This window comes from Leuciscus leuciscus (assembly GCF_965113295.1).
Source record: "Leuciscus leuciscus genome assembly, chromosome: 13".
Classification (NCBI taxonomy): domain Eukaryota; kingdom Metazoa; phylum Chordata; class Actinopteri; order Cypriniformes; family Leuciscidae; genus Leuciscus; species Leuciscus leuciscus.
Window position 1 is genome coordinate 2,397,084 of NC_138737.1, and position 27,903 is coordinate 2,424,986.

At 36.7% G+C, this 27,903-nt stretch overlaps 2 protein-coding genes across 3 annotated transcripts; one reads left to right on the forward strand and one right to left on the reverse strand.

Moving 5' to 3' along the window:
- Positions 1 to 3,071: 3,071 nt before the first annotated feature.
- Positions 3,072 to 5,453, reverse strand: cUnh22orf39 (chromosome Un C22orf39 homolog). The gene is made up of 3 exons (XM_082187917.1): positions 5,337 to 5,453; positions 4,751 to 4,918; positions 3,072 to 3,753 (listed from the first exon to the last, which is right to left on the reverse strand). Exons 1-3 carry the CDS (start codon positions 5,355 to 5,357, stop codon positions 3,622 to 3,624), a joined length of 321 nt encoding a protein of 106 aa, XP_082044043.1. The 5' UTR covers positions 5,358 to 5,453; the 3' UTR covers positions 3,072 to 3,621.
- Positions 5,454 to 5,594: 141 nt separating this feature from the next.
- gle1 (GLE1 RNA export mediator) lies at positions 5,595 to 27,640 on the forward strand. Of its 2 annotated transcripts, none has more exons than XM_082187860.1 (16): positions 5,595 to 5,811; positions 6,864 to 7,106; positions 8,495 to 8,641; positions 10,668 to 10,816; positions 11,557 to 11,617; positions 13,013 to 13,261; positions 14,386 to 14,614; positions 16,120 to 16,232; positions 16,341 to 16,410; positions 18,014 to 18,156; positions 18,231 to 18,421; positions 21,851 to 21,980; positions 22,748 to 22,852; positions 22,935 to 23,017; positions 27,022 to 27,085; positions 27,162 to 27,640. In XM_082187860.1, exons 1-16 carry the CDS (start codon positions 5,713 to 5,715, stop codon positions 27,228 to 27,230), a joined length of 2,145 nt encoding a protein of 714 aa, XP_082043986.1. In that variant the 5' UTR covers positions 5,595 to 5,712; the 3' UTR covers positions 27,231 to 27,640. The 2 variants fall into 2 exon arrangements, with proteins under 2 accessions (XP_082043986.1, XP_082043987.1); XM_082187861.1 differs by having other exon boundaries at positions 14,392 to 14,614.
- Positions 27,641 to 27,903: the final 263 nt, after the last annotated feature.

The following is a 27,903-nucleotide window of genomic DNA, read 5'->3' on the forward strand; positions in this document are numbered from 1 at the left end:
CTGGCTCATGACTGATGTCAAAAACATCAGAGAATGAAGAGCCAAATTATCTTTATTATAATGTGTTGCACCGTTAAATCACCCTTTAACACACCTGGAACTCGAGGACAAAGAATAAAAGTTTTTGCAAGCCTTGATGTGGTCTTTAAATCATTTCTTTCATACATTTATTGGGATATTTAGCTTCATACCAGTGACTTTTAGGTGGTCAGTGTCAGAATACAGATACTACATAATAATATAATTACCCATTTACATATTAATTTCTGATTTCTGTAGCGCAATAAATAAGATCTCCAGTGAAACAATAATAAATGCCAAACTCTTGTTAAAATGTGTCATAAACACATATATAGAATTAAAATACTTTAAACTGCAAAATTATGACTTTTGGACTGAAAGAGTTAAAGTACCCCTGTAGTCAATCATTTTATCCCTTAAAACTCATCTTTGATCACCTAAATAACATTTAAAAGTTTTTTTTTCCTTGGAAAAAAAATTCTTCATGCCTTCATAGCTTGAATGTAACTCGACACCCTTGCCTCATTTAGTATACGTGGTTCTATGAATATGCAAATGAGCCCCGCCTCCACTCACTCACTCAGCTCAGAGATCCACTGGTTGACGATCACACGTTGATCTGATTGGTTACAAGGTAGTTTGTGACGTCAGAAACACCAGTGATTTCAAAGCGTGTTTTTGAGACTGTCTTTGGTTCACTGCAGTTTTAAGGAGGAAATACTCAGCAATGGTGTCGACTTATGAATTTACACATGGTTTGACTTAAAGCATATTAAAAACACCACACAGACATATAAATAATGTTTAAAACCTTGATTTTCACCACTGATAAGAGTTTAAATGGAAAATAATCAAAACAAAAAATTATATTTTAGTGCCATATTGACTCTTTCATGAAATGCTTGAATGTTAATTTTATTAGTAACATATTTAAAGGGATACTTCAGGATTTAGCATTAAGCTTTGTATTAGTAGAAAACCTGTAGTATTTTTGAATTACCGTGCTTTCCACCCTCATATCCCCCTGAGATGAGAGATTTATGTATTTTTTGTCTGGAAAAAATCCTCCGATGACGCAAAAATCGTCATTTTGCGTCATCGGAGGATTTTTTGGCCAGAGGCTAAAGACTACAGCCAGTAGGAGGAGCTGTTCCGCATGTTCTCAACCCGCCCATAGAGGGATCTCACTCACAGAATGTACACACAGTGTCAGCCATCTTTCTTTGGAAGCTAAGCTAACAGGCTCTTGTTCTGTGGAGAAAGCTGAGTAGTAGGGGTTACCATCCTCTTTTCCCGGACATGTCCAGCCGTCGAGATCGTCCAAAATGTCCAGGATTCGGCTTTTGCTTTCTGCAGTCGCCATTCATTGTTTACATGCACACCTTTTGTTTCAATCCAACTGAATTCATTCCGATTGGTGAATCTGAATGTAGTGTTTACATGAACGCTAAACAAGTGATCGGTTGATGTGCGTTTTAACATTGCTAAGAAAATTCCCGCTCCTCCGTGAGAGATACGAGACCAGTCCGTCTCAGTAATCACGCCACCGGCCTCGCGCCGTTCTCCCGCGCCCCTCAGCCTCCTCCTGCTCGCCACATTATGGCCTGCTCGCTACAGTCGCCATAATGAATGGCGACTGTAGAACGCAAAAGCCGAATCCCGGACATTTTGGGCGATCTCGAAATCGTCACGGAGACTCACTATTAGTAGCCTAGCCTTGTTGTTTTAAACTGCGCTCTCTTGCCGGTAGGCGAGGCTTGGGAGTGGCCTCCAAGTGCATTCTGGGAGTTGTTGTCTTTCATCCACATAAGCACAAAAAATACATTTTCTGGCTTTTCTCAGTCTAGAAAGCTCCAAATTCAAAAATAATTTCACATTTCTTATACATAAATGACCCATTTTAAATACACATTCATCTTTCCAGAGGTGAAGTATCCCTTTAAGAGTTGCACTAACTTTATCAAGACTTTTTAAGCTGCTTTGCATTTCCCAGTGAGCAGCGGGAAAATCAGATCTACAACAGACATACAATATTTTTTCTGTAATGAAATAAGTGGGAAAAGGCTCCTTTTTAGCTTCATAAGGTAGTAGATAACTAAAATAACAAAATATAACCAAGAAATGTTATTTTGGGTCTGTACGGTTGGCTTAAAATATTAAAGAGGTGGTATAATGCCCTTTTCACAAGATGTAAAATAAGTCTCTGATGTCCCCAGAGTGTGTGTGTGAAGTTTTAGCTCAAAATACCCCACAGATATTTTTATATAGCATGTTAGAATTGTCACTTTTTGAGGGTGAGTAAAAACGTCTGTTCCTTTAAATGCAAATGAGCTGCTGCTCCCGGCGCAGGGGTCGGAGCTTCAAGAGCTCCTGTCCTTTTACCTCACACAGACATGCACTAATTATTTTTTTATTTTTTTAGCCTTTTATGTTTAAACCGGAGTCAGACAATGATGAAGAGACTCAAGAAGAAGTGACAACATGTAGAAGCAACAGGACGTTTCTTAATGGTTAGTTGATGAATTTATGTGTAGTTATCTTCTAGTCATTGATTAGCATATTCTGTCTTGATAATCTATAAATCGCTTTCCGGGGGCGGGGTTTATGTAAATTTTAGGGTTGGTGATGTCACTAACCCGGGTAGAATGTGGTGTAGTCTCTACCAGCCGTTTGTTGTAGTCCTTAAAAAGTGATTTCTTTAAAAGCAAATATCTCCCTTTGCTTTGAACTTTGAGTGTCATAACTTTGCAGATGTTGTTTATGCTCAAACAGCAACATTACACACAAAGTTAGAAAAGTTAAATCATAATCAACCACCCCTTTAAAATATGTGGGTCAAACTGACACACGAACATCACAAACATCATAGAAATGATGTGTATATGTCAATACACACCAGCGTCTTGAAACTTGGCATGCATGTTCATGACCCTAAATGAGAAAATGTCACAAAATGTCAAAAAAGAAGGAAAAAAAACATAGGTTAACCGGTATTTCCAACAACTCAAAAATCAAAATGGGTCAAATTGACACGCAACACTACACTAGGGTTTGTTAAATTATTTATACCTTTATTGGGATATTGAGCTTTATGGCAGTGACTTTTAGGTGGTCAGTGTCAGAATACAGATACTACATATAATATAATTACCCATTTACATATTCATTTCTGATTTCTGTAGCGCAATAAATAAGATCTCCAGTGAAACCATAAATGCCAAACTGTTGTTAAAACATTTCATGTCTACTAATTTATAAACGCATTTATAGAATTAAAATACTTTAAACTGCAAAATTATGGCTTTTGGACTGAAAGAGTTAAAGACAAAATTGGGCTTCCAGGATATAAATCCTATTCTTTAATTACAGATATATTTACTCTTTCATGAAATGCTTGAATGTTAATTTTATTAAGTTACATATTCAAGTGTTGCATCAATTTGATCAAGACTTTTTAAGCTGCTTTGCATTTCCCGGGAAAATCAGATTAGAAACGCGTGGGTCCAGGAGAGGTAGTGTGAGGAGATTCCCGACGGGAAGTTCATGCGACTCAAGTACTGGGTTCTTGCATCCTCAATAGTCCTGTATGAGTGTGTGTGTTTAAGAGTCCTGTGGTTTGTCCTGGTTGAGAGGGAGATGCCAGTCATCCGGAGGGGTTTGCCGAAGCTCCCAGACCGGAGTGAACTTTCTCTGCTCAGCGACCCGTCTCCTCTCACTCTCCTGGAGGGATTCCTGATGGTGTGTATGAGATGATGAACACACAGTATAAGAGAAGAGTAACTCATCGACCAGGGTTACAACTGGTCAAAAGTTTGGATTTTTTCATGTTTTTGAAAGACGTTTATTTGGTCAAATAAAAATGACAGTAAATATTGTGAAATATTATTATAATTTAAAATAACTGTGAATATGTGTATATATTTTCCAGTGATCAAAGCTGAATTTTCAGCATCATTACTCCAGTATTTAGTATGGGAGCTTGTTTCCCACCACAGAATAAAAATATAAAAAGGTAATTGCGACTTTTTAATCTTGTAATTTTGACTTTATTATCATGCAACTGCAAGAACAAGACAGAATTATGAGACAAAAAGTCGCAATTACCTTTTAAATTGTTTTATTCAGTACAGCAGACATTCTTTAATGTCACATGATCCTTCAGAAATCATTCTAATATTCTGATTTGCTGCACAGTTATTATCAATTATTATTGATGATAATGATACATTTTTACTGCTTAATATTTTTTTTTTGTGGAAACCTTGTTACAAAGTTCAAAGTTCAAAAGAACAGCATTTATTTGAAATAAAAATCTTATTTTGACCAATTTAATGCATTTTTTGCTGCATAAAAACATTCATTTCTTTTCTTTTTTTAAATCTTACTTCAACTTTTGAATGATACTGTTTCACGGTTTTCACAAAAATATGAAGCAGGACAACTGTTTCAACAATGAAAATAATAAGAAATGCTCAAATCATCATATTAGAATGATTTCTGAAGGATCATGTGACACTGAAGACTGGAGTAAATCACACAGGAATAAATGACATTTTACAATATATTCAAATAGAAAACAGCTATTTTACATTGTAAAAATATTTCACATTTTTACTATATTTCTGATCACATAAATGCAGCCTTGGTGAGCAGAAGAGACGTATTTCCATACTATTTCCATGCTTTTGACTGGTAGTGTAAGCTACACCCCACATCTGTCTAGACTCACCTTGGCGTGTGTGCTTTGGTTTTTCTCCCACTCTTTACAGGTGTAATAGTCTTGTTTCCACTGCTGGCAGTCTGGTGCTTTGCCGTAGGTGTAGTATTCATGGAATCTGTTGAATAAACTCTTGCAGTGCTTGAATTCACTCCAGTAGACGTCACAGGAACGTGGTGGCTGTGGCCAAGAATTAAAAATACACTCATTAAAAGAAAGAGAAAAAAAACAGGTACATACAAATATATTTTAGGGCCAGAACAAAAGGCATGCATTATAACTGGCAGAACTACAAAACGGTGATCACAATAATGGTACTTAGTTCTGAGTGATTACACTTACAAAATGAACTATTTAGTGGTACTGCCACAGTAAAGGTACAATATTTATGAAGAATAACATGGTAATTCACACCAAAAGCATAGTAGTACCATTGTATTTGGTATGCTTTATTGACTTTACCGGGTTAAGTAGTACACCTCATTATGCAAATACACTGATAGTATACAATATTTACTATATGTACAAAACAAACGGAAAACGAGTTACTCCACATTTCCATAGAAAATATATAGAGATAAACTGATATTAGACTGACCCTCCACTGTGACCCTGCCATACTGCGCGCGCTCTTCTCTGGTGACTTTTGTCAGCGTTTTAGTTTACTCTACTGCCATCTATTGACAATGTGAAATAAACTGATATTGGCCTTAAAATTAAATATGTTATTACATAAATATCATGTATCATGTTCTTATTCTGTTTACGCGTCTGTATTATATGTGTATTGTATGATAATTATCGATAGATGTATTTAATTAGTCATCCAGACTTTTATTTTGTAGTCATCAGCAGCAGGCGGAAGCGGAAGTGGCAGTGTCACCGGCGGTCTGTTCAGGCTACATCGGTGTTTTCAGTTATAGCTTCACGTAAAGTAAATCAGTGAAGGGTAAACACTCCCTGATGTCCCAAAAATGCCTTCTGAAAATCTACGCTTTGAAACTTTAGTGGCCCTGAAAAACTCTCCGAAGGGGAAGCTCAAATACAGCCCAGACTGGCTGGAAAAAGGGGAGGTAAATATGCTGACAATTTCAGAATTGTGTTATTTAGCTCATATCTTAGCATTATGATGGTTTAATCATATTTAATACTAACAAAAATGAACCATGTTGCTTAAATTTTTTTGTATGCCTTGGTAACGTTACTCTGTGAAGTACCTTTATGATACCATGGCATAAATATGGTAACGGTAATCATATACGAGAATATTATGTTATACTATCACTGTACCGTGATATTGTTATACTATCACTGAACCACGGTACAGCCACAGTAACTTGTTGTAAATGATCTAAATTATAGTTCTTAGTCTATTAGAGACAAAAAATACATGTCAGATTTCATAATAATAATAATAATAAACAAAATTTATCAAGCTCTTTTCATATATGTAGTAGCTTTTTAAAGTATCTTTAGCTTTAGCTTTTTAAAGTACTTTACTAGAATGAAAACCCTTTATTCAATACATTTATTACTATGTTTATTAATATATGTTAATGTTAGTTAATAAAAATCCAGCCGTTCATTGTTTGTTCATGTTAGCATTAACTAATGTTAACAAATACAACTTTTGGTTTTAATAATGTATTAGTAAATGTTTAAATTAAAACTAAGATTAATAAATGCTGTAGAACTATTGTTCATTTCTAATGTTAACTAATGAAACCTTATTTCAAAGTGTTACCCATTTGTTTGACATTTCAGCGTTTATTTATGGAAAGTTATTTCCGGCCACAGGAATAATAAATAAAAAGTTAATTGCACATTTTTATCTCACAATTCAGATTTTTTTTTACATTTTTAGCAAAATAAAAAATCACAAGATATATTAAACTCACATTCTGAGAATAAAAGTCGGAATTGTGAGAAAAAAAAAGTCTTTATTTTAAAATCCACGGTGAAAACAAGCTTCCATATTGACTCAACTAAAGAGAAAAGTGTATAATAAAACCTTTTGAAATATTTCATAAAGCAATTAAATGTTAAATAAATGTTTACGAACAATCACTAAAGTCTCTTATATATTTCCGTTTTGTCCTGTGATCTTTATTTCATTGTTTTGCAGGATGTTCTGGCCGGCTGTATTGAGGTGTCCAGTCTGTCTCCTCTGTCAGGACAGATTCTGAAGAGAATGAGTCCTCGACCGCTGCTCAAGACCTGCTCTCTGACCTCATGTGTTCGTGATACGAGTCCTGGTCTTTCTGAAGATGCTGCCGCCTGCGGTTCCCTTCCCATCAGCCCCAGACAGGTTTCATCCCCCAGCTCTCCACCTCCGGTCTCCATCTTCACTGAGGAGGATGAGGAGAAGGTGACGTCTTTGCTTATTAAGCCACGAAATGCATGACTTGCTTTTACATTTATTTATCAGGTTTACATATGTGATTTATCTTAAAGAGACAGTAACATGACTTTGCAATACATACTTTCCAAATCGCTCAGGAAAGTGTTAGCTAGACCCGGGGTCCAAATTTAATTGAGCACTAAATGCAACTAATACTAGCTTAATTAGGAACTGCAAAATAATTTGCGGTTTAAAGGGGTGGTATAATGCCCTTTTCACAAGATGTAAAATAAGTCTCTGATGTCCCCAGAGTGTGTATGTGAAGTTTTAGCTCAAAAAACCCCACAGATATTTTTATATAGCATGTTAAAATTGTCGCTTTTTGAGGGTGAGCAAAAACACACGTTTTTTGTGTCTGTTCCTTTAAATGCAAATGAGCTGCTGCTCCCGGCACAGGGGGCGGAGCTTCAAGAGCTGTCTAAAAACGGTGTAAAACCACGTGATAGTCTGACCCTTGCTAATGTAAGCGAGGATTCAATCATGTCTAGTTGAAGTTTATCTAGGATTCCTAAAGGTTTGGTTTTGTTCTCCAGAACTCTACGTGTTAATATTTCTCACATTAACTCACTAATATGGAAATATATGTTGAACAAAGTCATATTTTTGTGACTTATTTTGAGTGACCTGTGCTCTTTCTCACTGCTTTACAAGGGAAAACAGCTAAATGAATCTGTTGTCACAGGGACAAAATGCATTTTGTTGCAAATTATAACAATACACAAGCTAAATGCAGATTGTAAGACCAGTGGTGATATTTCTTTCAGTAGGGAAAAAAGTTGACACTATTAAAACAACAGCGGAATAATATTTTGAGGTTCATCATTTTGTTTATGGGATCTACTAGAATATGTTTACATCATTTATTGTTTAAATAACTCTTTATTTTCATATAATTTAAATTTCTGCAGCACCTGTTTTCACCGTCTGTCCGTTGTGTCCGAAATCACCCACTATAACCTTAAATCGGGCATTATTTGAGGGGACAGCCATTTGTAGTCGTGTCTGAAACCATAAGGGATGTTATCGGATGCACTCATTTAATCCCACAATGCACCACAATAACAAGTGTACAACCGATGTACGCTCAATGGCTAGAGAATACCCAGAATGCACTGTGAGAGTCATGCCGACGCCCACATCTCTACATCCAACCAATAACTGATGCATAGAAACAAGACCCCACCCTCTATTTTTTCTTTTTTGATAATCCGTTACACATTAATAGTTTAATACGTAACATAATTCTTATAAATATATATTGTTCTGTTTCATGCTTGAGTGAAAGAATATTGTGTGCTGTTGCTGGTCATATTGGGACTCTGATTGTTCCTGCTTGTGTTTATTGTTCATGTCAGAAAGGGGAGGAAATAAAGGAGGCTCCTGTTGTCAGTCCTGAAGCGAGTGTCAGCTCTACCCTGTCGATCTCCGTTCTGTCACCCAGAGCCACACAGATGGCCGGCTGCATCCGCATGTGTGAGCAGAAACACAAGGCCAGAGCAAAGGTACGACACACACTCTCTCTGCACTATTTCACAAAATCACAATATTACTGTTTTATTTTTTTTATCAAAGAAATGCAGCCTTGGTGAGCATAAGACACTTCTTTCATTCAAAACATTAAAAAATATTACCGACCCCGACATTTTGAACAGCACTGTATATGCAGGAATAACTAACTCCCTATACTCTTAAAGGAATAGTTCTTCAAAATATCTTCCTTTGTGTTCAGCAGAAGAGAGAAACTCATACAGGTTTGAAAGTGAGAGTGAGCAAATGATGACAGAATTTTAATTTTAAAGTGAACTATACCCTTAAATAAGGCATTATTTGAGGGGACAGCCATTTGTAGTGGTGTCCGAAACCATAGTGGATGTTATCGGGTGCACTCATTCAATCCCACAATGCACCGCAAAAACGAGTGTACAACCGATGTACGCTCAAGAGCGAGAGAATACCCATAATGCACTGTGAAGGTCGCGCCGAATGATTTCCCGCGACTCGCCAGAAGATGGCGCCGCATCTGAATCATCCATTAATTAATTGAGATTTATACATAGTTTCCATGACAGAGTTCAAGATAAATCTTTTAATTTATCTTTTAATAATCTTTTAATAAATCTTTTAATTTATCTTGAATTTATCACAAACTATGCAAAGGCCTAGAATTCACTCACTCGTTTTCATTCACTCCTTCAAGTGGACTAAATGACCGGAGTAATTATTATTTCTTTATTTTTTGCCATAACAAACAGGTTGTCTGGGATTTTTCTTGGTGAGCTCATCCACAATTATAACACCGAGACAAAAAACATACATGCATAGATACACACTGTATATAACCCAAGCATTACAAAGAATGAAATACTGATGCATAAATACAAGAAGAGTTAAGAGCATGAACCATCCTACAATAAGTGCTGTTCAAGAAATGTGCAGACTTAGTTACTATTGAGAATGTCAGGACGCTTTCTATCACAGCTCTATAAAACCTGGACATACCAACTTTAGACACTTAAGCTGTCTTAAAAAATACAGTCACTGGTTGGATTTCTTGATAATGGGTTTTCAAACTGAGAGTCGCAGATTGGGAAGAGGTGGGTCGCGCAGTCACTATTGGCTGCAGATATATTTACGTTTCATGAATGACACACACACACAAACATTTTGCACGATGTACCAATGTTAAATAGAAATCGCTATATTGCTCAGTGCGATTTTCGAATCGCAAAGGCTGCGATTTAGTTAGATAAATATGTCAGCATTGTGTTTTATGAAGTGCGCACGTGCAACATGTTGTGATAACAATTTTCAGCGTCTGAAAACAGTATATGTAAAAAGTATTACACATGCACACACTCGAGCACGAAAGCGTTTTCTGCGCTGAACAACACGATGAGTTTAACAACACTCACAGCATAAATATTAGTATTGAAATTCTAGGTCCTGGGCCTACTGTCAAATAAGATTATTAGTCTATTCTTTTTTTATATAATCAGATTTTTTGTCATATCAAACCTTTGGTTAAGATTAAGCTTACTTAATCTTTCTCATTTCTTTAAGTTTGTTCTGCCATGTCTGGTAAATCAGTTGAGGCAGCAGACAAAAACTACTCGGCATTCTTCACATTATTTGTTTGTATTGCAATTAAACTTATATGTCATTCATTCTATGACAAGGAAAAAAACTGCTCTAAAGAGAACTAACGCCTCCCACCCCACATTCATGCTTTAAAGTTATTTTGGTGGGTCTTGAGATAGATTATTCTTGTCTCGGTGGGTCCTGGAGTGGAAAAGTTTGGGAACCCCTGATGTAGGGAATAGTGAATGGAATAGAGACAGTCTCTGATGGTGGTGTGTGTGTGTGTGTGTGTGTGTGTGTGTGTGTGTGTGTGTGTGTGTGTGTGTGTGTGTGTGTGTGTGTGTGTGTGTGTGTGTGTGTGTGTGTGTGTGTGTGTGTGTGTGTGTGTGTGTGTGTGTGTGTGTGTGTGTGTGTGTGTGTGTGTGTGTGTGTGTGTGTTTTCTCTCACAGATGGAGCTGAGCCTCAGACAGGAGCAACAGGAGCGGCTGGTGGCCACAGTCGTCAACCGGGAGTCTGAGCAGCTCAAGCGCTTCGAGGAGTTCATGGAGCTCAAACAGAGGCAGGATCACCAGAGTATGAGAGATATGATGGAGAAAGAGTATGTGACCCCTGATCCCCACACTGGGCGCTTTTCCATTACAGATTTGCACAAAACGTTTGCGATTTTTATTTTTTAATTTCTTCTAAATGTCGATAAAAAACTATTGCGAAATGACGCCGTTTCCATTAACCGATGTTATGTGACTAAAGCGTAATTTTTTCCTCACGCGATAAATCATTCCAAAAATCATGGAATGGATGTTGTTAGGTTTACATATATATATCCCAGCCACGCACTAGCCATTATTATTAATGGAAGGAGACATAGGTGTGTATCCAAGCATTAATGGTAAGGAAAGACATATGACTCATGAGGTGTTTCTGGGTGTTTCTGCCTCATATCTGCTCCGAGGTCTTGATTGTGGCATTTGGTTTAGAATCCAGTATTCCTGTAATACTTTTGTCTTTTAATGAATTTAATACAGAACTCTGTCTCGTCTTCTGTCCAATCGACGTCAGGTGACCTGTAAATGCGCAAAAACTGTTTCCATTGCAGTTTTGCGAAATGTAAATTTTTCGAATTGCCTGAAAAACCTCCTCATGCGAGCGGAAAAACTTTTTTGCGATTAAATGGGAGTTTTTGCAAAATTGACGTGTTTCCATTGGGCGTATTTTCAATTCGCAATTTCAATTTGAAGGGTAATGGAAACGCGGCTACTGATGCATTCATTCTTATTTAGAGTCAATATGTTTGAATCATGTACAGAATTAGTTTTAATTGGCGTTTTGTGTTCGAAGGACGCAGGAGAGTATCGGCCGGCAAGAGAAGCTGCGAGAGGAACACAGACACAGAATGAAAGTAAGATTATGAGGATTTGATATTACAGAAATCTTCCCGATTCTGTTAGCTAAGCTCTATCAAGAGCATCTGTGACGTTAAGTCCTTTACCACAGAAAATAATTTAGACTTTATAGTATGATTAAACCAGTGCATTATTGAGCTGTTTTAACTGAAAGCAACTTGCACTGACTTATCTTAAAATATATCAGTGCCCTTGTTTTGTCTCAAAGCACACCAGTAATGTTTTTTTTTCTAATGCACCTTTATAAAAGCTACTTAAATGTCCTAATTGAACTAAGGCCTAATCCTGGCTCAATCTAAGCCTTATCTGTGAAAACAGGGGCCAGTTGCATAAACATAGCTAGTATGATCAACTAGAAGTTAGTTAGGGGTAATCAGTCTTACTGTTCGGTTCGTCAAATTAGACCAATCTACGTTTTTATGTTACAAGATATTCCACTAGACAAGATTTGAAAATATGAGTTGTACAGTACAACCAGTTTGATTATACTTTAATATTTAACGCAGCAACACAAGTTGAATTAGGTGGATTTATTTTTTTCACAGTGCACAAACATGTTGATCAAGATTATACTGAATTTAGTAACAGCAGCTGTAATATATAGTGTTGTATAATCAACATATCATAGTTGTCCCAGCAGCATTGACCCCTTATGTTTTACTATATGTCCGTTTAATTTTTGACTGTGATCTCTGTACCATTTTGCATCAGTTAGGTTTGACTGCAGGTTTTAAGAGGAAAAAAAGCTTTGTTTATATGATAAATAAAGACATGTGTAAATATTAGGGGGTGTAACGATACGCACGTCACGATTCGATACATATCACGATACTGAACTCACAATATTATTGCGATACTCCAAGACATGAGGTAAAAGGTTAACAAAAAATTTAGTTGATTAAAATGCTTAAGTTGGTATTACATTGGGTGTGTAAATGAATAGGCTTAGACTTAGAGCTGATAACCCAATGCATTGGACAGTAGAGACACCAGAATACAAATATTCATGATTCTGAAGCTGAAAATACAGAATTATTTTAGACGAATATGCTTGTACTCTCTCACTCAGTAGATATATTTAAAAATAATGTATGGTACCTTTTACTGGTAACAGACATTTAGCATTATCAGGAGCCGTTAATATTCCCCCATTGCATTATTATACATTATATATAGCAGTTAATTGTAGTACTGACACTAAAACTCTGAAAAGTTGAATTTTTTCACTCACAGTCATTTTATTTTGGGTGGACTATACATACATATTGTCACTATCCACGATACATATTGTTGCATTTTTGTTTTGCGATATATTGTTACACCCCTAGCAAATATCAGTACCTGGAATATTTGACCTATGTCGGGTAAAAACCTTGTTTTTTGTGTTTCAGATCCTGAACCTGCGTCTGCGTGAGATGGAGCAGCAGCGTCTGCGTGAGGTGGAGCTGGAGCGCCAGCGGCAGGTGGAGGGAAGAGAGCGGCACAGAGCCATTAATGCAATACAGGAGGAAGTGCTACAACTCAACCAGCTCTTACAGCCACGCCCATCCACAGACTCCGCCCTTGACCACGCCCCCTACATCACCCGTGGCAACCAGCTCTGCTCGCAGGTGTCAGAGGTGGTGCCGGCCTCCGCAGACGTGAGTCGACATGCACCGCTGATCAGTGTTGGGGAAAGTTACTCCCAAAAATAGTAACTAAATGCGTTACTTTTACATTACACTGTCTCCTTAAAAGCGTCTGTTTGCAAGAAGTTTACAGAAGGCCACCTTATTCCACACACACACACACACACACACACACACACACACACACACACACACAGTAAACTTGTGTTGTTCACTCAGCTACGCATAATAGCACCGAATTAATAAAAAACACAATATATTGACCCGCGTTCTGCGTTACATTACTTTTGCGTTACTTTTTCTCACGTGGGCTGGGCTTGCTTGTTCGTTTTTTAATATCAACAAAAAAAGTTATATTTTTGGCAAATATTAAGGCCCTTTCACACCAAAAGTGAAATGGATAAGCCTGAGGGAAGTGCATATTTACTCCTGTACAGTAGAGGGTGCCACTCAAACAAACCTTTCAGCTGTTCTGGATTAAAGAACAATAGGATACAGGAGAAGGAAGTTCAACACTCTAATTTCTAAATCTAATCTAAAGTCATTTTTGCTTATTTGTATGGTTGAATTAGATCATTGAAGGTCAGCAACAAAGGCATTGGTTAATAAAGTGAGATTAAATACATAAAGTATATTTGTGTAATTTAATATAGTTAATTAAAAAGTTCTGCATAAAATTCTAAGATTACATTTTACTGTTTTTATCGATTTTGAAGAATACTGAATGTTTTCGTGCAAGTGAGATGAGCAAATGCATGTTCACATTTAGACTAGAACTAAAATAACCATCATGTTCACACACACACACACACACACACACACACACACACACACACAACACCTCCTCACTTTATTTCTCTCAACATGTTGACAGGAGAGCTGTCAGTCAATAAATGTGAAAAAGTAACTGGCGTTACTTATTTGAAAAAGTAACTCAGATATTTTGTTGTAAATTGAAAAAGTAATGCGTTACTTTACTAGTTACTTGAAAAAGTAATCTGATTACGTTACTCAAGTTACTTGTAATGTGTTTCCCCCAACACTGCCACTAATATGCATGTCTTACATGCAATTCCTGTCGCTTTGCATAAAAGTTTCTGCTAAATGCATCAATGTAACATGTAAACTGTTCTCAGGGTCAGTTTCTGAGCGTGGAGGATTTGACTGTGGCGGAGCGAGCGCTACAGGAAATGAGGTCATTGGTCCGAGGCCTGCAGGAAGAGGTGACACAGGCTGCTGAGAGGAAGAAGAGAGAACAGGAGGAAGAGGAGGAGCAGAAGAAGAGGCAGGCTGAGCTGAAAGCCCAGCAAGAGGAGCAAAAGAAAAATGCTGCACGGTCCACTATAGAGAAAACCAAAAAAGAAGGTGAACATGCATGTAAAAGTTCAGCCAAAAATGAAAGTTCATGCTCATGTCATTCCTAACCTGAAGATGTTTTAACACAGTAGATGTTTTGGTCAACCTTTACAATAAGGTCTCATAGGTAATGTTTTAAGTTAACTAACATGAATTAAAAGTGTTACAGATGTTTTAAAGAATGTTCATGCTGCTCCTTTGAATGCAGTGGTCGCAGGTTTGACATCATGATGTTTGGATGTGTAACACTTTAGAAGGAATGATGCTATTGGCGTCTAACCTGCACCAACATTTGATTGGAGAGCTACAGTTACTTCAGATTCAGAGGACTTGAAATATAGTGAAAAAAGTGTAATGTTATGATGCTCTTTTGTGCTCTTTTGCTTGTCAGCTTCAAGTCACTATAAACTCTTGGAAAATGAATAGAAAAAATACACGTTTGGATCAACAATAGTGTCAGAAAATGTAGACAGAATTTAATTTAAAGTCACAATCTTTTCTTCCGGATTTTGATGTGCATCCGAGTGCAATGCGTTATTGAAAAATGTATGGCAGGGTCTTGGCTCTATGCATTTGGTTGATGATTGGATGTTGAAAAGTGGGTGTGTCACTCAAAAGTGGAGGCGGGGCTGAGCGTGAGTTTGTGTGGGCGGAGTTTAAGCGCACCAGAAGGTCCAGTTACTCTTGATTAAAAACTATTAAAAAAATTAAATATAGGCACGTATTTACATTTAGAAAATAGTATTAATTTTCATTTAATGCCGACTTTAAAGGCATGCATAAGCTGAAGTTTTTAAAATACCTCTCTAAACCACAATATGAGTAATTTTAGGATAGACCACAATACAGTAATTCTGTCGAAATGTTACGAATTGAAATATAAGCCATATCCTTATATCAATCAACATCGTTGCTTAAGTGACTGCTAATTAACTTTTATCAAATGTTAAACTCGCATCAGGCTTCCGGTTATATTCACTTTAGGGCAAATTACCATATTTTTCATTAACACTTTTTGAGAACAGCTTATTCTCACTTTGAACAAAACTGACTAATATTTTTTATTTCGGCATGAAATGAAATGCAATCTTCTCTATTTTGTAATGGGTATTATAAATGATTCATCCGTTTTTCATGGTTTAAAATGTTTAGACCTCATAATGTTTAATCAAACTCGATCTTCAAATGAATATGACAGATGCTACTTGTTTCATCGCGACTTTAATTACATTCAAACGCTGAGGTGTGTACCCGCAAAACTGTGGCACACACATATATGTATATGTATATATATATATATGTATGTTAGACAAAATAATAAATACAATATAGCTAAATTGATATCCAGAGGTTCATTTATACCATCATTATATACGACCCAGCCGTGGAACTTGCTATATGATTTATGCTTTTATAGACATAACAGTATGACTTTCTGTAATTTTATTTTGAGACTGTGTATTGTGGAAAGTACTTTACAAATAAATGTGTCTGGTTTCTCATCTCCTTTGCAGGTTTGCAGACAGGAGCCGATGAAAGCACTTTAAAATGGTACAACGCGCTGCAGGATTCAGCCAACCAGTGCGCTCAGGCTTCTGAAGACCTCAGCAAAGCCAGAGACACGCAGGTCAGACACCCGGCAGCTCACAGGAGCATTTCAGTGGATACTGTCTGTATGCTGTTGTTCTGAATAACCATCTTCCCCTTCTGGGTTTTATATTATGAATGTGTGCAGATGAAGAAATTAAAAATGGAGCTCCAAAAGGCTGCAACCACACCTGTGAGCCAGATCGCTAACAGCTCAGGTGAGCAATGACACACACATCATTCATTCGTTACTGAAACTCCAAAACCCAAACGTTTTCATTGAGCTGAAAATAATGTTTATTTATTAATCAAATTGATTTAATAATCAACATTGAGTTGTATACAAACATTTAGGCCGTATTTCTCTTTTTAATAATATAATATGTTTCTACTGGATGGAAGGTGCAATACAAATGAAGTTTAATGAAGTTTTGTTCATGCATCAACTGAAAACATTATATACAAAGATCGATATTTTGAGATTGAACTCTTTCACCGACAGCATTTAAAAAAAAAAAGAAAGTTCCCTGCAACCGCCAGCGTTTTTGATCATTTTCACAAAAAATGTCATATCCCCCAGAATATTTTGTTGTGTGAATATCTGAACCAAGCGTGCCGCACAAGCCCTGAAAAGTGAAGCCAAAACGTCTCGATCGCCCCCCGGTGACTGGTCCTAGTATAGGTCATAAGCCCCGCCTCCCTGTGTTATTCAATGGGACTTGAGACCAACTAAACAATTTAATTACACTTCAAATATCTTTTTTCCGATGGTGGTTTCTGTCATTTGCTGTAGTTTTTATCACGCTGATGTACATTCAAGTGTTTGTTTTTAAAATAAGTTTGTTTTTAGTTAGTTATGTGATGCTATAAAAACGGTGATGTAACGTCATGATTGACCGCTGTGATGGACGGGTTCTCTGAGCGAAGTAGTCACTGAAGACATTTTTTTCGGGATCTTCGGAGGACTGAGGAGATTGGAGCTTTAAATTTAATATCTAAATTTCTATAATTAATTATTTCACACCAAGAGTGAGGGCGGGGCCTTGATACTCACTACTGCGCAGGTCTGGTCCCGAGATCGCTACTGCGCAGACTCAAGCCCCAAGATGTCAGCGCCATATCGGGACACTGGCGGCTTCAGTTCTCACCAATGGAAGAGAGCGAAGGGGCGTCGTCCATCTTTTTCTACAGTCTATGATCTGAACGTGCAATATATCAAAAGAAAGAAGGTTTTGCTTTTAAACAAACCCATCTAATTCTAGCTTCATGCATTTTTTTTTTTTTTTATCAACACTTGAATGTGGGCAATCTTAATAAAAAAAGCAACATTTTGAACCAAAAATCATGTTTTTTTAAAAGGCTACAATGTGCACAAGCAATGCTTTTATCGCCTGTTTCTGCTTCTTTTTTGCCTGTTTGTAGCTGTGGTACTCTTTCAGACTCTTTCAGAAGATGTCATAGTGCCCCCTACTGTATAACAGTGAAAGCCGGACAATTCGGTCAATGCCGTGGAAATAGTAAAGAATCGATATTGGTTCATCTTCCTGAAAATCGATGATTCGAGAGATCGCAGCTCTAGCATTCACACAGCTGACGTGTTTACCTACTGTAGCTTATCCACGTTGAAATACGCGGTCAAAATGTGCCAATGGAGAATGTTAAGCGCTAATTATTCTACTGGGCTTTTGAATGCTTGAATCTGATTGGTTGACGAATGTTCTTAGATGTGGAATTATTTTCAAGGAAAACCAAAACCATTTGTTTCCTGTTTCCACTGAATATTTTCTGTTTATTTTCTTTAAACGTGGTTTGTGCGTGCAGGTTCCCCGCTGAAAGAGGCCTTTGAGAAGATCGATAAGCTGTTGTCGGGACGTCCGGTGACGTCGGCTGGAAAGAGTGTGTCGACGTCACAGCATCCACAGGGTCTGGAGTTTGTCAGTTATAGACTGGCAGAAAAGTTTGTGGTAAGGAAGGTTTTTACACAAAACCAGTCGATTTTTGAAGGCAAATAAAGCTGATTTTAATAATGCATTTGCAGAAACAAGGAGAAGAGGAGGTGGCGTCTAATCATTCGGCAGCGTTCCCCATCGCCGCTGTGGCGTCAGGAATAATGGAAATGCATCCTAAAATTGGAGACCTTATACTCGCCCACCTCCACAAGAAGTGCCCGTATGCGGTGCCACACTACCCACCGATGGAGCGTGGCACGTCCGTGGAGGATTACCAGAGGTAAGAATATTGCTGGATCACCTGGATCTACTGAACGAGAGAAACTTGTGGCTAGTTTTTGCATCTGCACTGGTGTTTAGGTGTTTGCATCATGCACTCCTTTTTTTCCCTTTAAAATACAAGAACGGTTCCTGTATGAAGACAGCAAAACCTTAAACTTTGATTTCTGTATTTGAGTTGCATATTGTATGGGTGGTTTCACTACAGTGGTTCAGGCTGCCGGGTTGCCGAATGACTAAAGACCCTAGGGTCGCCAACTGTCCCGCATTAGCCAGGACGTCCCGTATATTGGGCCTTATTGATTTGTCCCGTACGTGACCTCCCTAGTCACGTTTACTGACTGATACACTGATCTAACCACTGACTGATACAACAGCAACACGACACTTGAGAATGATCACGACACCACGTCATCATCCAATCACGCGCCTCAGACCATACCAATAACACTTTGAGAATTAATCATTCTTTTGGGACAAATCAGTTTGATTTGATAACAGAGTCCTCTATCTGAGGGAATAATAAGCTGATGTGATTTTGCTGCTCAAGAAACATTTCTGATTAGTGATTATTATTAATGTTGAAAACATTATTTTATTTTTTTCAGGATTCTTTGATGAATAGAAAGTTCAAAAGAGATTTATCTGAAATAGAAAGCTTTTCTTACATTAAAAATGTCTTTACTGTCACTTGGATTCATTTAATGCATCCTTGCTGAATAAAAGTAGGCCATTCATTTCTTTAATTTCTTTCCCAAAAAAAAAAAAAAACTTTAAAATACTGACTTCAAACTTTTGAACTGTAGTGTCTAATGTTAATAAAGCTTTCCATTTCAGATAAATACTATTATTTTGAACAATGGTTCGTGTGTAATGTGACATTTTTGTATGATTCTTTTTAGAATTAAATTATACATAAATAGGTTACACAGAGCAAATGTGTTTATGTCTGAGAACCTTTTATACATATACAGTACAGGCCAAAAGTTTGGAAACATTACTATTTTTAATGTTTTTGAAAGAAGTTTCTTCTGCTCATCAAGCCTGCATTTATTTGATCAAAAATACAGATTTTTTTAAAAATATTGTGATATATTATTATAATTTAAAATAATTGGTTTTCAATTTATTATACTTTAAATTATCATTTATTTCTGTGATGCAAAGCTGAATTTTCAGGATCATTACTCCAGTCTATCACATGATCCTTTAGAAATAATTCTAATATGATGATTCATTATCAAAGTTGGAAACAGTTCTGCTGCTTAATATTTTTTCATAACCTGTGATACTTTTTCAGGATACTTTGATGAATAAAAAAATTTGAAAAAAGAAGCACATTTTAAAAAAATAGAAATATTTTGTAACAACAATATCCACTACTGGTCAGTCATTTTTTTTCTTTCTTTTTCTGAAATAAATCAATACTTTTATTCAGCAAGGATGTGTTCAATTGATCAAAAGTGATAGTAAAGAAGATTTATATTATTAGAAAATATTTTTTTATTTTGAATAAATGCAGTTCTTTTTAACCTTTTATTCATCAAATATATTAGGCAGCAGAACTGTGTCCAACACTCATAATAAATCAGAATATTAGAATGATTTGTAAAGGATCATGTGATAGACTGGAGTAATGATCCTGAAAATTCAGCTTTGCATCACAGAAATAAATGATAATTTAAAGTATAATTAATTGAAAACCAATTATTTTAAATTGTAATAATATATCACAATATTACTTTTTTTGTGTGTATTTTTGATCAAATAAATGCAGGCTTGATGAGCAGAAGAAACTTCTTTCAAAAACATTAAAAATAGTAATGTGTCCAAACTTTTGGCCTGTACTGTACCTAACTGCAGACACTGAAATGTATGTGATACACGTATAATATTTTGAGTGTCCCTTATTTTCCTATAAAGAACCACGATTGTCCTGTTTTTTCCTTTTCTGAAGTGTGCAACCCTAAAAGACCCCGATATAATCACGGCAAACTTCTATTTCGTTCTTTGCTTATTGGTAAAAAGACATTTGAAATGCTTGACCAGCTGATACTGTTAGTGAATGTCCTGACCCTTTGAGAGCAATGTCTACTCTAGGCCGTTTACACCTGGTATTAAGATGCGCTTTTGTCTCGAATCACAAGTAGACGAGGGAGACACATACTCGTTTACACCTGGTGTTTTAAAGACATTCAAACCGACCAATCAGCAGATAACAGCTTTCCCTGCTGTTCAAAAGGTGTGATAATTAGCAGATCTTGATCACCGTCGGCACCCCTGAGCTTTCAGGAATCACAAATGGCCCTTTTGGTGAAAAAAAAGAAAAAAGAAGGGGGGTTGGAAGAGGAAAACAAATGTCTTTGTTGATTTTTCCATCCATTTGAATCACACAGTTTCAACATAAACTAATGATGCATATTTTTCAGTACATGAAACGAAACGAGTAAGAAACAGTTAAAATTGCTGCACTCACAAATGTCATGGCATAGTGTATTATTAACTCTTTGCATTTTATTTTATTTACATAATCATGTTTTCAAAACGCATTTATTCGTATTGCTCAGAATCAGCATAAATCAGTTCATTGTGGAAAACAATTAAAGGTAACACTTTATTTTACAGTGTCGATGCATATGTTGTTCAAATAATGATAAAACTTTAGTTTACAGTGTTACATGTACATAGTAGTAATAACAGTAAATTATGCATATTTACGTGCAACCCTGAACCAAACCCGGTAACACTTTATTTTACACTTTACAGTGTCATATACATAATCTTACATGTAGTTACTATAGTAAAAACAATAAATTATGCATAATTATATGCAACTAACCATAAACCAAGCCAAACCCTAATCCTAACCCTTTAGTAAGTACATGTAGTTAATTTATATTACTCTCAGTGCTTAAATGAATAATTACATTGTAACAAAGACACCTTAAAATAAAGGGTAACACTTTATTTTAGTGTCCTTGTTACGTTACATGTACTTACCATAGTAATAACAGTAAATTATGCATAATTACATGCAACTAACCCTCAACCAAATCCTAATCCTATCCTAACCCTATAGTAAGTACATGTAGTTAATTAATATTACTCAGTACTTAAATATATAATTACACTGTGACAATGAAACCTTAAAATAAAGTGTAACCCAATTAAATGTATTCACTTAAAAAATATTAACTTGCTAGCTGTGGAACAAGCAATATTCAATTGGTTAAAATGTGTTGGATTAAATCAATTGAAACTATTCCAGAAATCTGACCGGTTTCTGGTATGACTGACAAATATGCATCATATTAAGGTTTACAGTTTGTTTGTTAAAACTGTGTCCAAATGGATGGAAATTGTATATATAATACCTAAATCTTAATATTTCTTGAGGTGTAAAGCATTATGAATGTACCTTGCCCATCAGGATTCTGGGATACCGTGTGGATGACTCCAAAGTGGAAGGGCAGGACAGCTTCCTGAAGAGAATGTCAGGAATGATTCGTCTCTATGCGGCAATAATCCAGATGAGATGGCCTTACACTGGCAAACAAGGGGTTAGTGATGCTCATTTACATGCATTAACCCTCTAAAGCTTGAGTTATGAGATGATAGTCAGAAAAATTTTTTTTTGGAACAGTTTATTGAACCTTTTAGACAAATATTTTTAAAAAGTCTGCATATGTATTTTTTGTTGAGTATCATATTCGATACATAAGGCTTTTATGGCTCGTATATTATGATACAGTGAGAAGAGAAAAAAAAAACAAGGCCCAAACTGAGCAAAAATATGCAATTTTGCACTTATAAATATATATATATATATCGCCAAAATGTCAAATGAAATACAATGCTTGTAATGTAAATCAATGATATCTTTATAACAGTATAGCAGATACTTATGTAAAATGCATAAACATATATCTGCCAATAATATGTCTTAGTAAGAATATATTTAAATATTTAGTTTAATGATCAAAGCTCTGTAGGTTTAAAACTTATGCAATGCAATGATGATGAACTAATAAACTTTCCTCAAAAGCCTGATGATCATATTTGATACTCATGATTTTTCTAATAAATCATGTATGGATAAATAAATTAAACCTAAGTTGCTTCAGTCCAGTAATAAAATACATTTATTTGCTTAAAAAAAGTCTAATCTATCAGTCAGACCGACTGGTTTATCAGTAAAGATCTGATCATGTTGATCATTTAGAGGCTTTATAAATATGAATATGCTTCATAGGGTTAACATAGAGAATGATTCTGGATGCGACTGTATGAATCTGAATCTCTAATATAAGTATGTCTCCCCTGACAGCCTCATCCTCATGGGCTGAGTCACGGCTGGCGCTGGCTGGCCCAAATTCTCAACATGGAGCCGATCGCTGACATCACAGCGACTATTCTCTTCGACTTCCTGGAGGTACATTTGTCTTCCTATTGCAAACGAATTGTTTTTTATTATTGTTCTCACTCAATATTTGTTGGCATGTGCATCTCTTTAGGTCTGTGGAAATGCCCTAATGAAACAATATCGCGGCCAGTTCTGGAAACTGATATTGCTTATTATCGAGGAATACTTCCCAAGGTATTTATACCTGTCTTTTTAGACATTTCCATATTATACTTTGAATGTGTTGTTTTATTGCCTTCTAGAGGCATAATACACCCTTATCCTTTTTATATCATTCATCCAGAAATGAACCTATCAGGTGCAGGGCCTTAAAATAACTTGGTTACACTTTATTTTAAGGCGTCCGTGTTGCAGTTTAATTATGCGTTTAAGTTGTGAGTAATAATAATTAACTACATGTACTTACTATAGAGTTAGAGTAAGAATTGGGGTTTGGTTGATAATCGATTAATCGGACGATTATTTTTACGATTAATCGGTTTATGTACTTATATTTAAGTGAATTATTAACAAAGGGTCTTTATCATTCAACATAGACTTTTTAGAGATTTTAACCATTTTGCATCGTCATATCCATAATATTGCCATAATTTTTTTTCCTGTAAACACACAGCTTATACCTGGGAAACAGCTTTATAGCTTATGCTGTGAAATCAATCAGAAAGTTGAAAGTAGCTCAACTTTATGGTAATGAGCTATGACGCGGTTCAGCCGCAAACGCCAGCAACCAATCGGAATGTAGACGTCCTTCGCGCTGGCTGATTCCGGAGAAACATACGATGTAAACTTTCGTTCCTACCAAAACATTAGTTCCGAGAAAAAATAATTAATTGCAGAGTTTAACCATCATTGAGTTAAAGTGTATCATTTGCATGTGTTTTTAAGTCCTGTCAGTTTAACAGGGCACGCTTGACAGGGCATATATAAGAACGAGCAGAGAGAGAGCCCCGGCCGCGCGCGCGCACTCACCCGAGCGCTGTCTTGCTCTCTCTCTCCCTCGTGCATATTAATCAAAATCGATGGTTTCGAGAAAAAAATACTCTCCAGTGATGAAATGTTTTCTTTGTTGACAAATCTTGTGCGATATCCTAAACTGCCGAATGCTGCTTCGTTCGAATAGTTTTATCTTCCGCTTTTTTCTTTTTCTTTCCCGAGCTTACTCCACTGCTGCCTCCGCCATCTCGCTGAATGCTGCAGAGACGCTGTGCGGGAAGCACGTGACATAAAACAAGGCCAGCTATTGGCTATTCGCTACTTCTCCTGCTGTACTGGCTGAGTAAAACCTCCGGTGGCTCATTACTGCCACACTTTGGTCACCGCAGATTTAAAATATGCACGAAATGAGCCGCTTACGGCAAATAAGTTATTTAGCAACTAATCGATGACTAAATTAGTTGACAACTATTTTAATAATCGATTTTAATCGATTAAATCGATTAGTTTTTTCAGCTCTATACTACATGTAACGTGCAACAAGGACACTGTAAAATAAAGTGTTACCAATAACTTTTCCTGCCATTGGCCGGTGACTTAAGAAAATGTACTGGCCATAAATATTGTTGAAACTGAAACTGTTTTTGCAAAAACAAGCAGTTATGACCCCCAAATTTTAGATACCATTGAAGATTCATAATTCTCTATTCCAATTTCAAGACCACTGCTAAAACTACTAGCCTAACTAATATACATTTAAAACATTTTATACCATGGTCTGGGTGAATACTCGATTCTGATTGGCTGCAGGGTGTCCATTAAAAAGTGATAGAGGACACCTAGTAAAGGAGTTCTGGTGAAACTGACTGTTTACCGTTCAAAATTAATAAATAAATGCGCTGGCTACGTCAGCTGTGAGTAACCATAGCAACAGGCAGTAAACTGAAGGGTTCTACGAGCTGAGCGGACTATAAATATCTCCGGTTGCTAAATAAACCGTCAGGCGTAACCAGGGAAACCAAGTTATTGTTTGTAAAAACTTTCGATTTCGATTGTAAAACTAATTAAAATATAAACTGATGTTTTAAAAATGTGTTATTTGGCAAGTGACCATGGTATAAGCGGGTTAATGCCCTTCGAGGTGTCCATTGTCAGGTGTATATGGACTTCGGCGGAGACTCCGCGGCGCGTCGGACGGTTCACGCCTCGCTGTCGTCCAGGGCATTAACCCTTACATTAATGACAAGTAAACTGTCAGTAATAAAATAACAACAAATGATTAAATTACAAGCAAAAGCACAAATAAATACAATATAATAAGGTTCAAATGAAATAAGCAGTGCTTTTAAGGTTTGTCCGGTATGTCTGACGGTAGTTTTCAGGTACAGAAATTGAATAAAGTAATCAAATGTAAAATGACGCTTCACTGTATAAATTAAACACCCTTTTTAAAGTTACAAAGGTTATTTAGTCAAGAGCAGCGAGTAATTTTTTTCTTTGTCCTTTGATTAACATTAAAAACACAGACGGCATCAGGAATATTAGGCTGCTGTCACTTTAAGAGCAAATGCACAGATCTAATATACTGATACACGTTTACTCTCTCAGCTGTTTACGTTCACTTAAGACATAACCGACTATGTATACTCGCTATTTTTTACATAATTTTGTGTGAATTTGTCCGCTCATGTGCATGAAGATGTGAAAGAGAGCTCAGTTCATTATTCACGCGCTACTTGAGATGCGATCGCGCCGGATGTTTGCGCACACAAAACTTTCCACACAGCGCGAGAGTAACGAAACGAGCTCCCTTTTACGTCTTCTTGCGCTTGAACATTTAAATTGTCAAGGCTTAAACATTCGTGACGATGCAGCGCTGGCCCATTAACTGTCCTGGGCATCATTCACGTTCATGCATTGCTAGAATTCATAATAAAAAAATGTCACTGGCGAGTGACACGGTTTCATATACTCACCAACGCCGGTTGTTACTCTCATTTGGCGCTTGACGAGTGTTAATTTTAGGCCCTGATCAGGTGTAAACAGTGTTACGAATTAAGTCAAATCTCTACTCAAAGAGTATTAAAACCATTCATAACAATTAACAGGGATCCAATCAACAGGCTCCCTGGAGTCCCCGCTCTCACTCCCAAGGCTTCAAAACACCAAAAACACTCTTTAAAGTGAAAAAGTGAATTTATTAAACAGAAGTAAATAAGGAGCAACATAAACTTCAGGAGGGGGAAAAGCCAAAACAAAGCTAACTAATTTTAGAGATACTAACCTAGAATTAAGATATACAAAAAGTGCAAAAGCTTCCCTCCCTAATTATCATAACCAAGAGAAAACGAATAATAAATCAAAAAGGCACCCACCTCCCTACCATGCTCCAATTAGATAAGGATTAGGACTTAAATCATAACTTAGCAGAAGATAGTGGTTTACATCAAATGTATCATAACAATCACTATGGACTACATAAGAAACACGTCTGTCAGTCAAGGAAGCCATGAGAGCGGGGAGCCGTAGATCCATGGTTCAGGAGACTTAAATACAGCGCCAATCACTCCAGTCACCAATCAGGTCACTCGTTAGCAGCTCCACCTGTGAGTCATTACAGTGAGAGTAACGAGAGAGAAAGAAAAACATGCCAGGGAAAACTAGACCACGAATACACATCTTCACCATGAACAACACAAAGTAAATACACTCCCATGTAACAACAGAAAATAAATCATCAAAAACATATATTAATACCAGGTGTAAACTGCTCACTTATTGATTAAAGCAACACTAAAGATGATTTTTTTTACCTTAAAAAAATGTTTCCAAAATCGTTTCAGTGGTTCATCAAGTCGTAACCGAGTGAGCGGCTCTATATCGGCTATAACCACACTATGCAAGCTTGCCAGATCGGGTCGCGTTTCTGTAGTTCAAATGAGACATAAGAAACTACAAATCTGACTTTCTTTCTGGCAAACATTACAATAGTCATTATTTTGTTGTTTTTTGTTTCTGATGTCACAATACATCATACTTTCATAAAATCATGCAACATACTCTACCCTGTCTGTGGACATCGTTCATTCCAAAGCCGGCGCTGGATAAACAGCGAGCATGCGTGCGGCGCTAGGCTAAATTATTTACGACAGCGGTACTGGACAATTCCGCTTCCAACCTGTAGGGGGACCGAAGAGGAAAAGTTCTTTAGTGTTGTTTTAAACTAAACCTTTTTACTCCCTCAGGATTGAAGCGGTCACCAGCACTGGTCAGATGGGCTCGGTAACCAGACTCAAACAGTTTCTAGAGGTGAGCGGCATTTTCTAGATCTTTAATAACTAATGCACACTGAACACTCACTGCTTCTGTTCTTTCTCTTACCCAGACGTCTTTACGAACCAAGCAGATTCCCACTCCCAAGAGCGAGCTGGGCTCGGCCTTCTTCCGGTCCTGAGGGAAGGACGTGTGTCGAAATATTCTAACCCAAACTATTCTAACCCTAACACTGAAGCAAAGTATAAGCGATGGACAAATGTGTTCATGTAAAAGTTGAGGATTCATTTAATAGAGCATCATGCCATCTTCAGTTCAAGTCTGTTTTCATTTATTTGAGCATGTAATATGATGTTTAATCACATGTGGATGTCTTAATATATCCAGTCGATCTCAAATTCATGAAAGTAATCCCACAACCCAAGTTTATTATCAGTTTTAGACTAATGATTGTTAACTGTAATCAGTTTCCCCAAAGTATACGACTTGTTTTTGGACTATGATGGAGTGTAATCTAGGATGAAATGTACTGTATATTGATGCAGATATTTATGAATTTATATGGCATTAGGATTAAACAAGTACACCAAGTGTATTATGATTCTTTTCAAGTGTGTGATCAGAAAGTGGCGCTCTTTAGTTTTTATAGCTCTACAGAACGCTGAAAGTAAGATGATCGGAATCCAGAACAAACCTGGTCTTTTCTGTTCTTCAGAAACTTTTGAGTGACCAAAAAAAAAAAAACTAATATGTATGGAAGCTTGTTTCCGCCACAGAGTGAAAAATAAAAAAGGTAATTGCGACTTTTTAATTTCACAATTCTGACTTTTTTTCTCAGAATTGCATGTTTATAT

Coding starts and splice junctions, on each gene's coding strand:
- cUnh22orf39 (XM_082187917.1), bottom strand. CDS start 5,357: ATGGCAGGGTCACAGTGGAGG. Junction 4,919..5,336: donor TGGCAGGGTCACAGTGGAGG/GTCAGTCTAATA, acceptor TCTTGGCCACAG/CCACCACGTTCCTGTGACGT. Junction 3,754..4,750: donor ACCAAAGCACACACGCCAAG/GTGAGTCTAGAC, acceptor ACACACCATCAG/GAATCCCTCCAGGAGAGTGA.
- gle1 (XM_082187860.1), top strand. CDS start 5,713: ATGCCTTCTGAAAATCTACGCTTTGAAACTTTAGTGGCCCTGAAAAAC. Junction 16,233..16,340: donor GCAAAGCCAGAGACACGCAG/GTCAGACACCCG, acceptor GAATGTGTGCAG/ATGAAGAAATTAAAAATGGA. Junction 18,157..18,230: donor GACTGGCAGAAAAGTTTGTG/GTAAGGAAGGTT, acceptor ATGCATTTGCAG/AAACAAGGAGAAGAGGAGGT.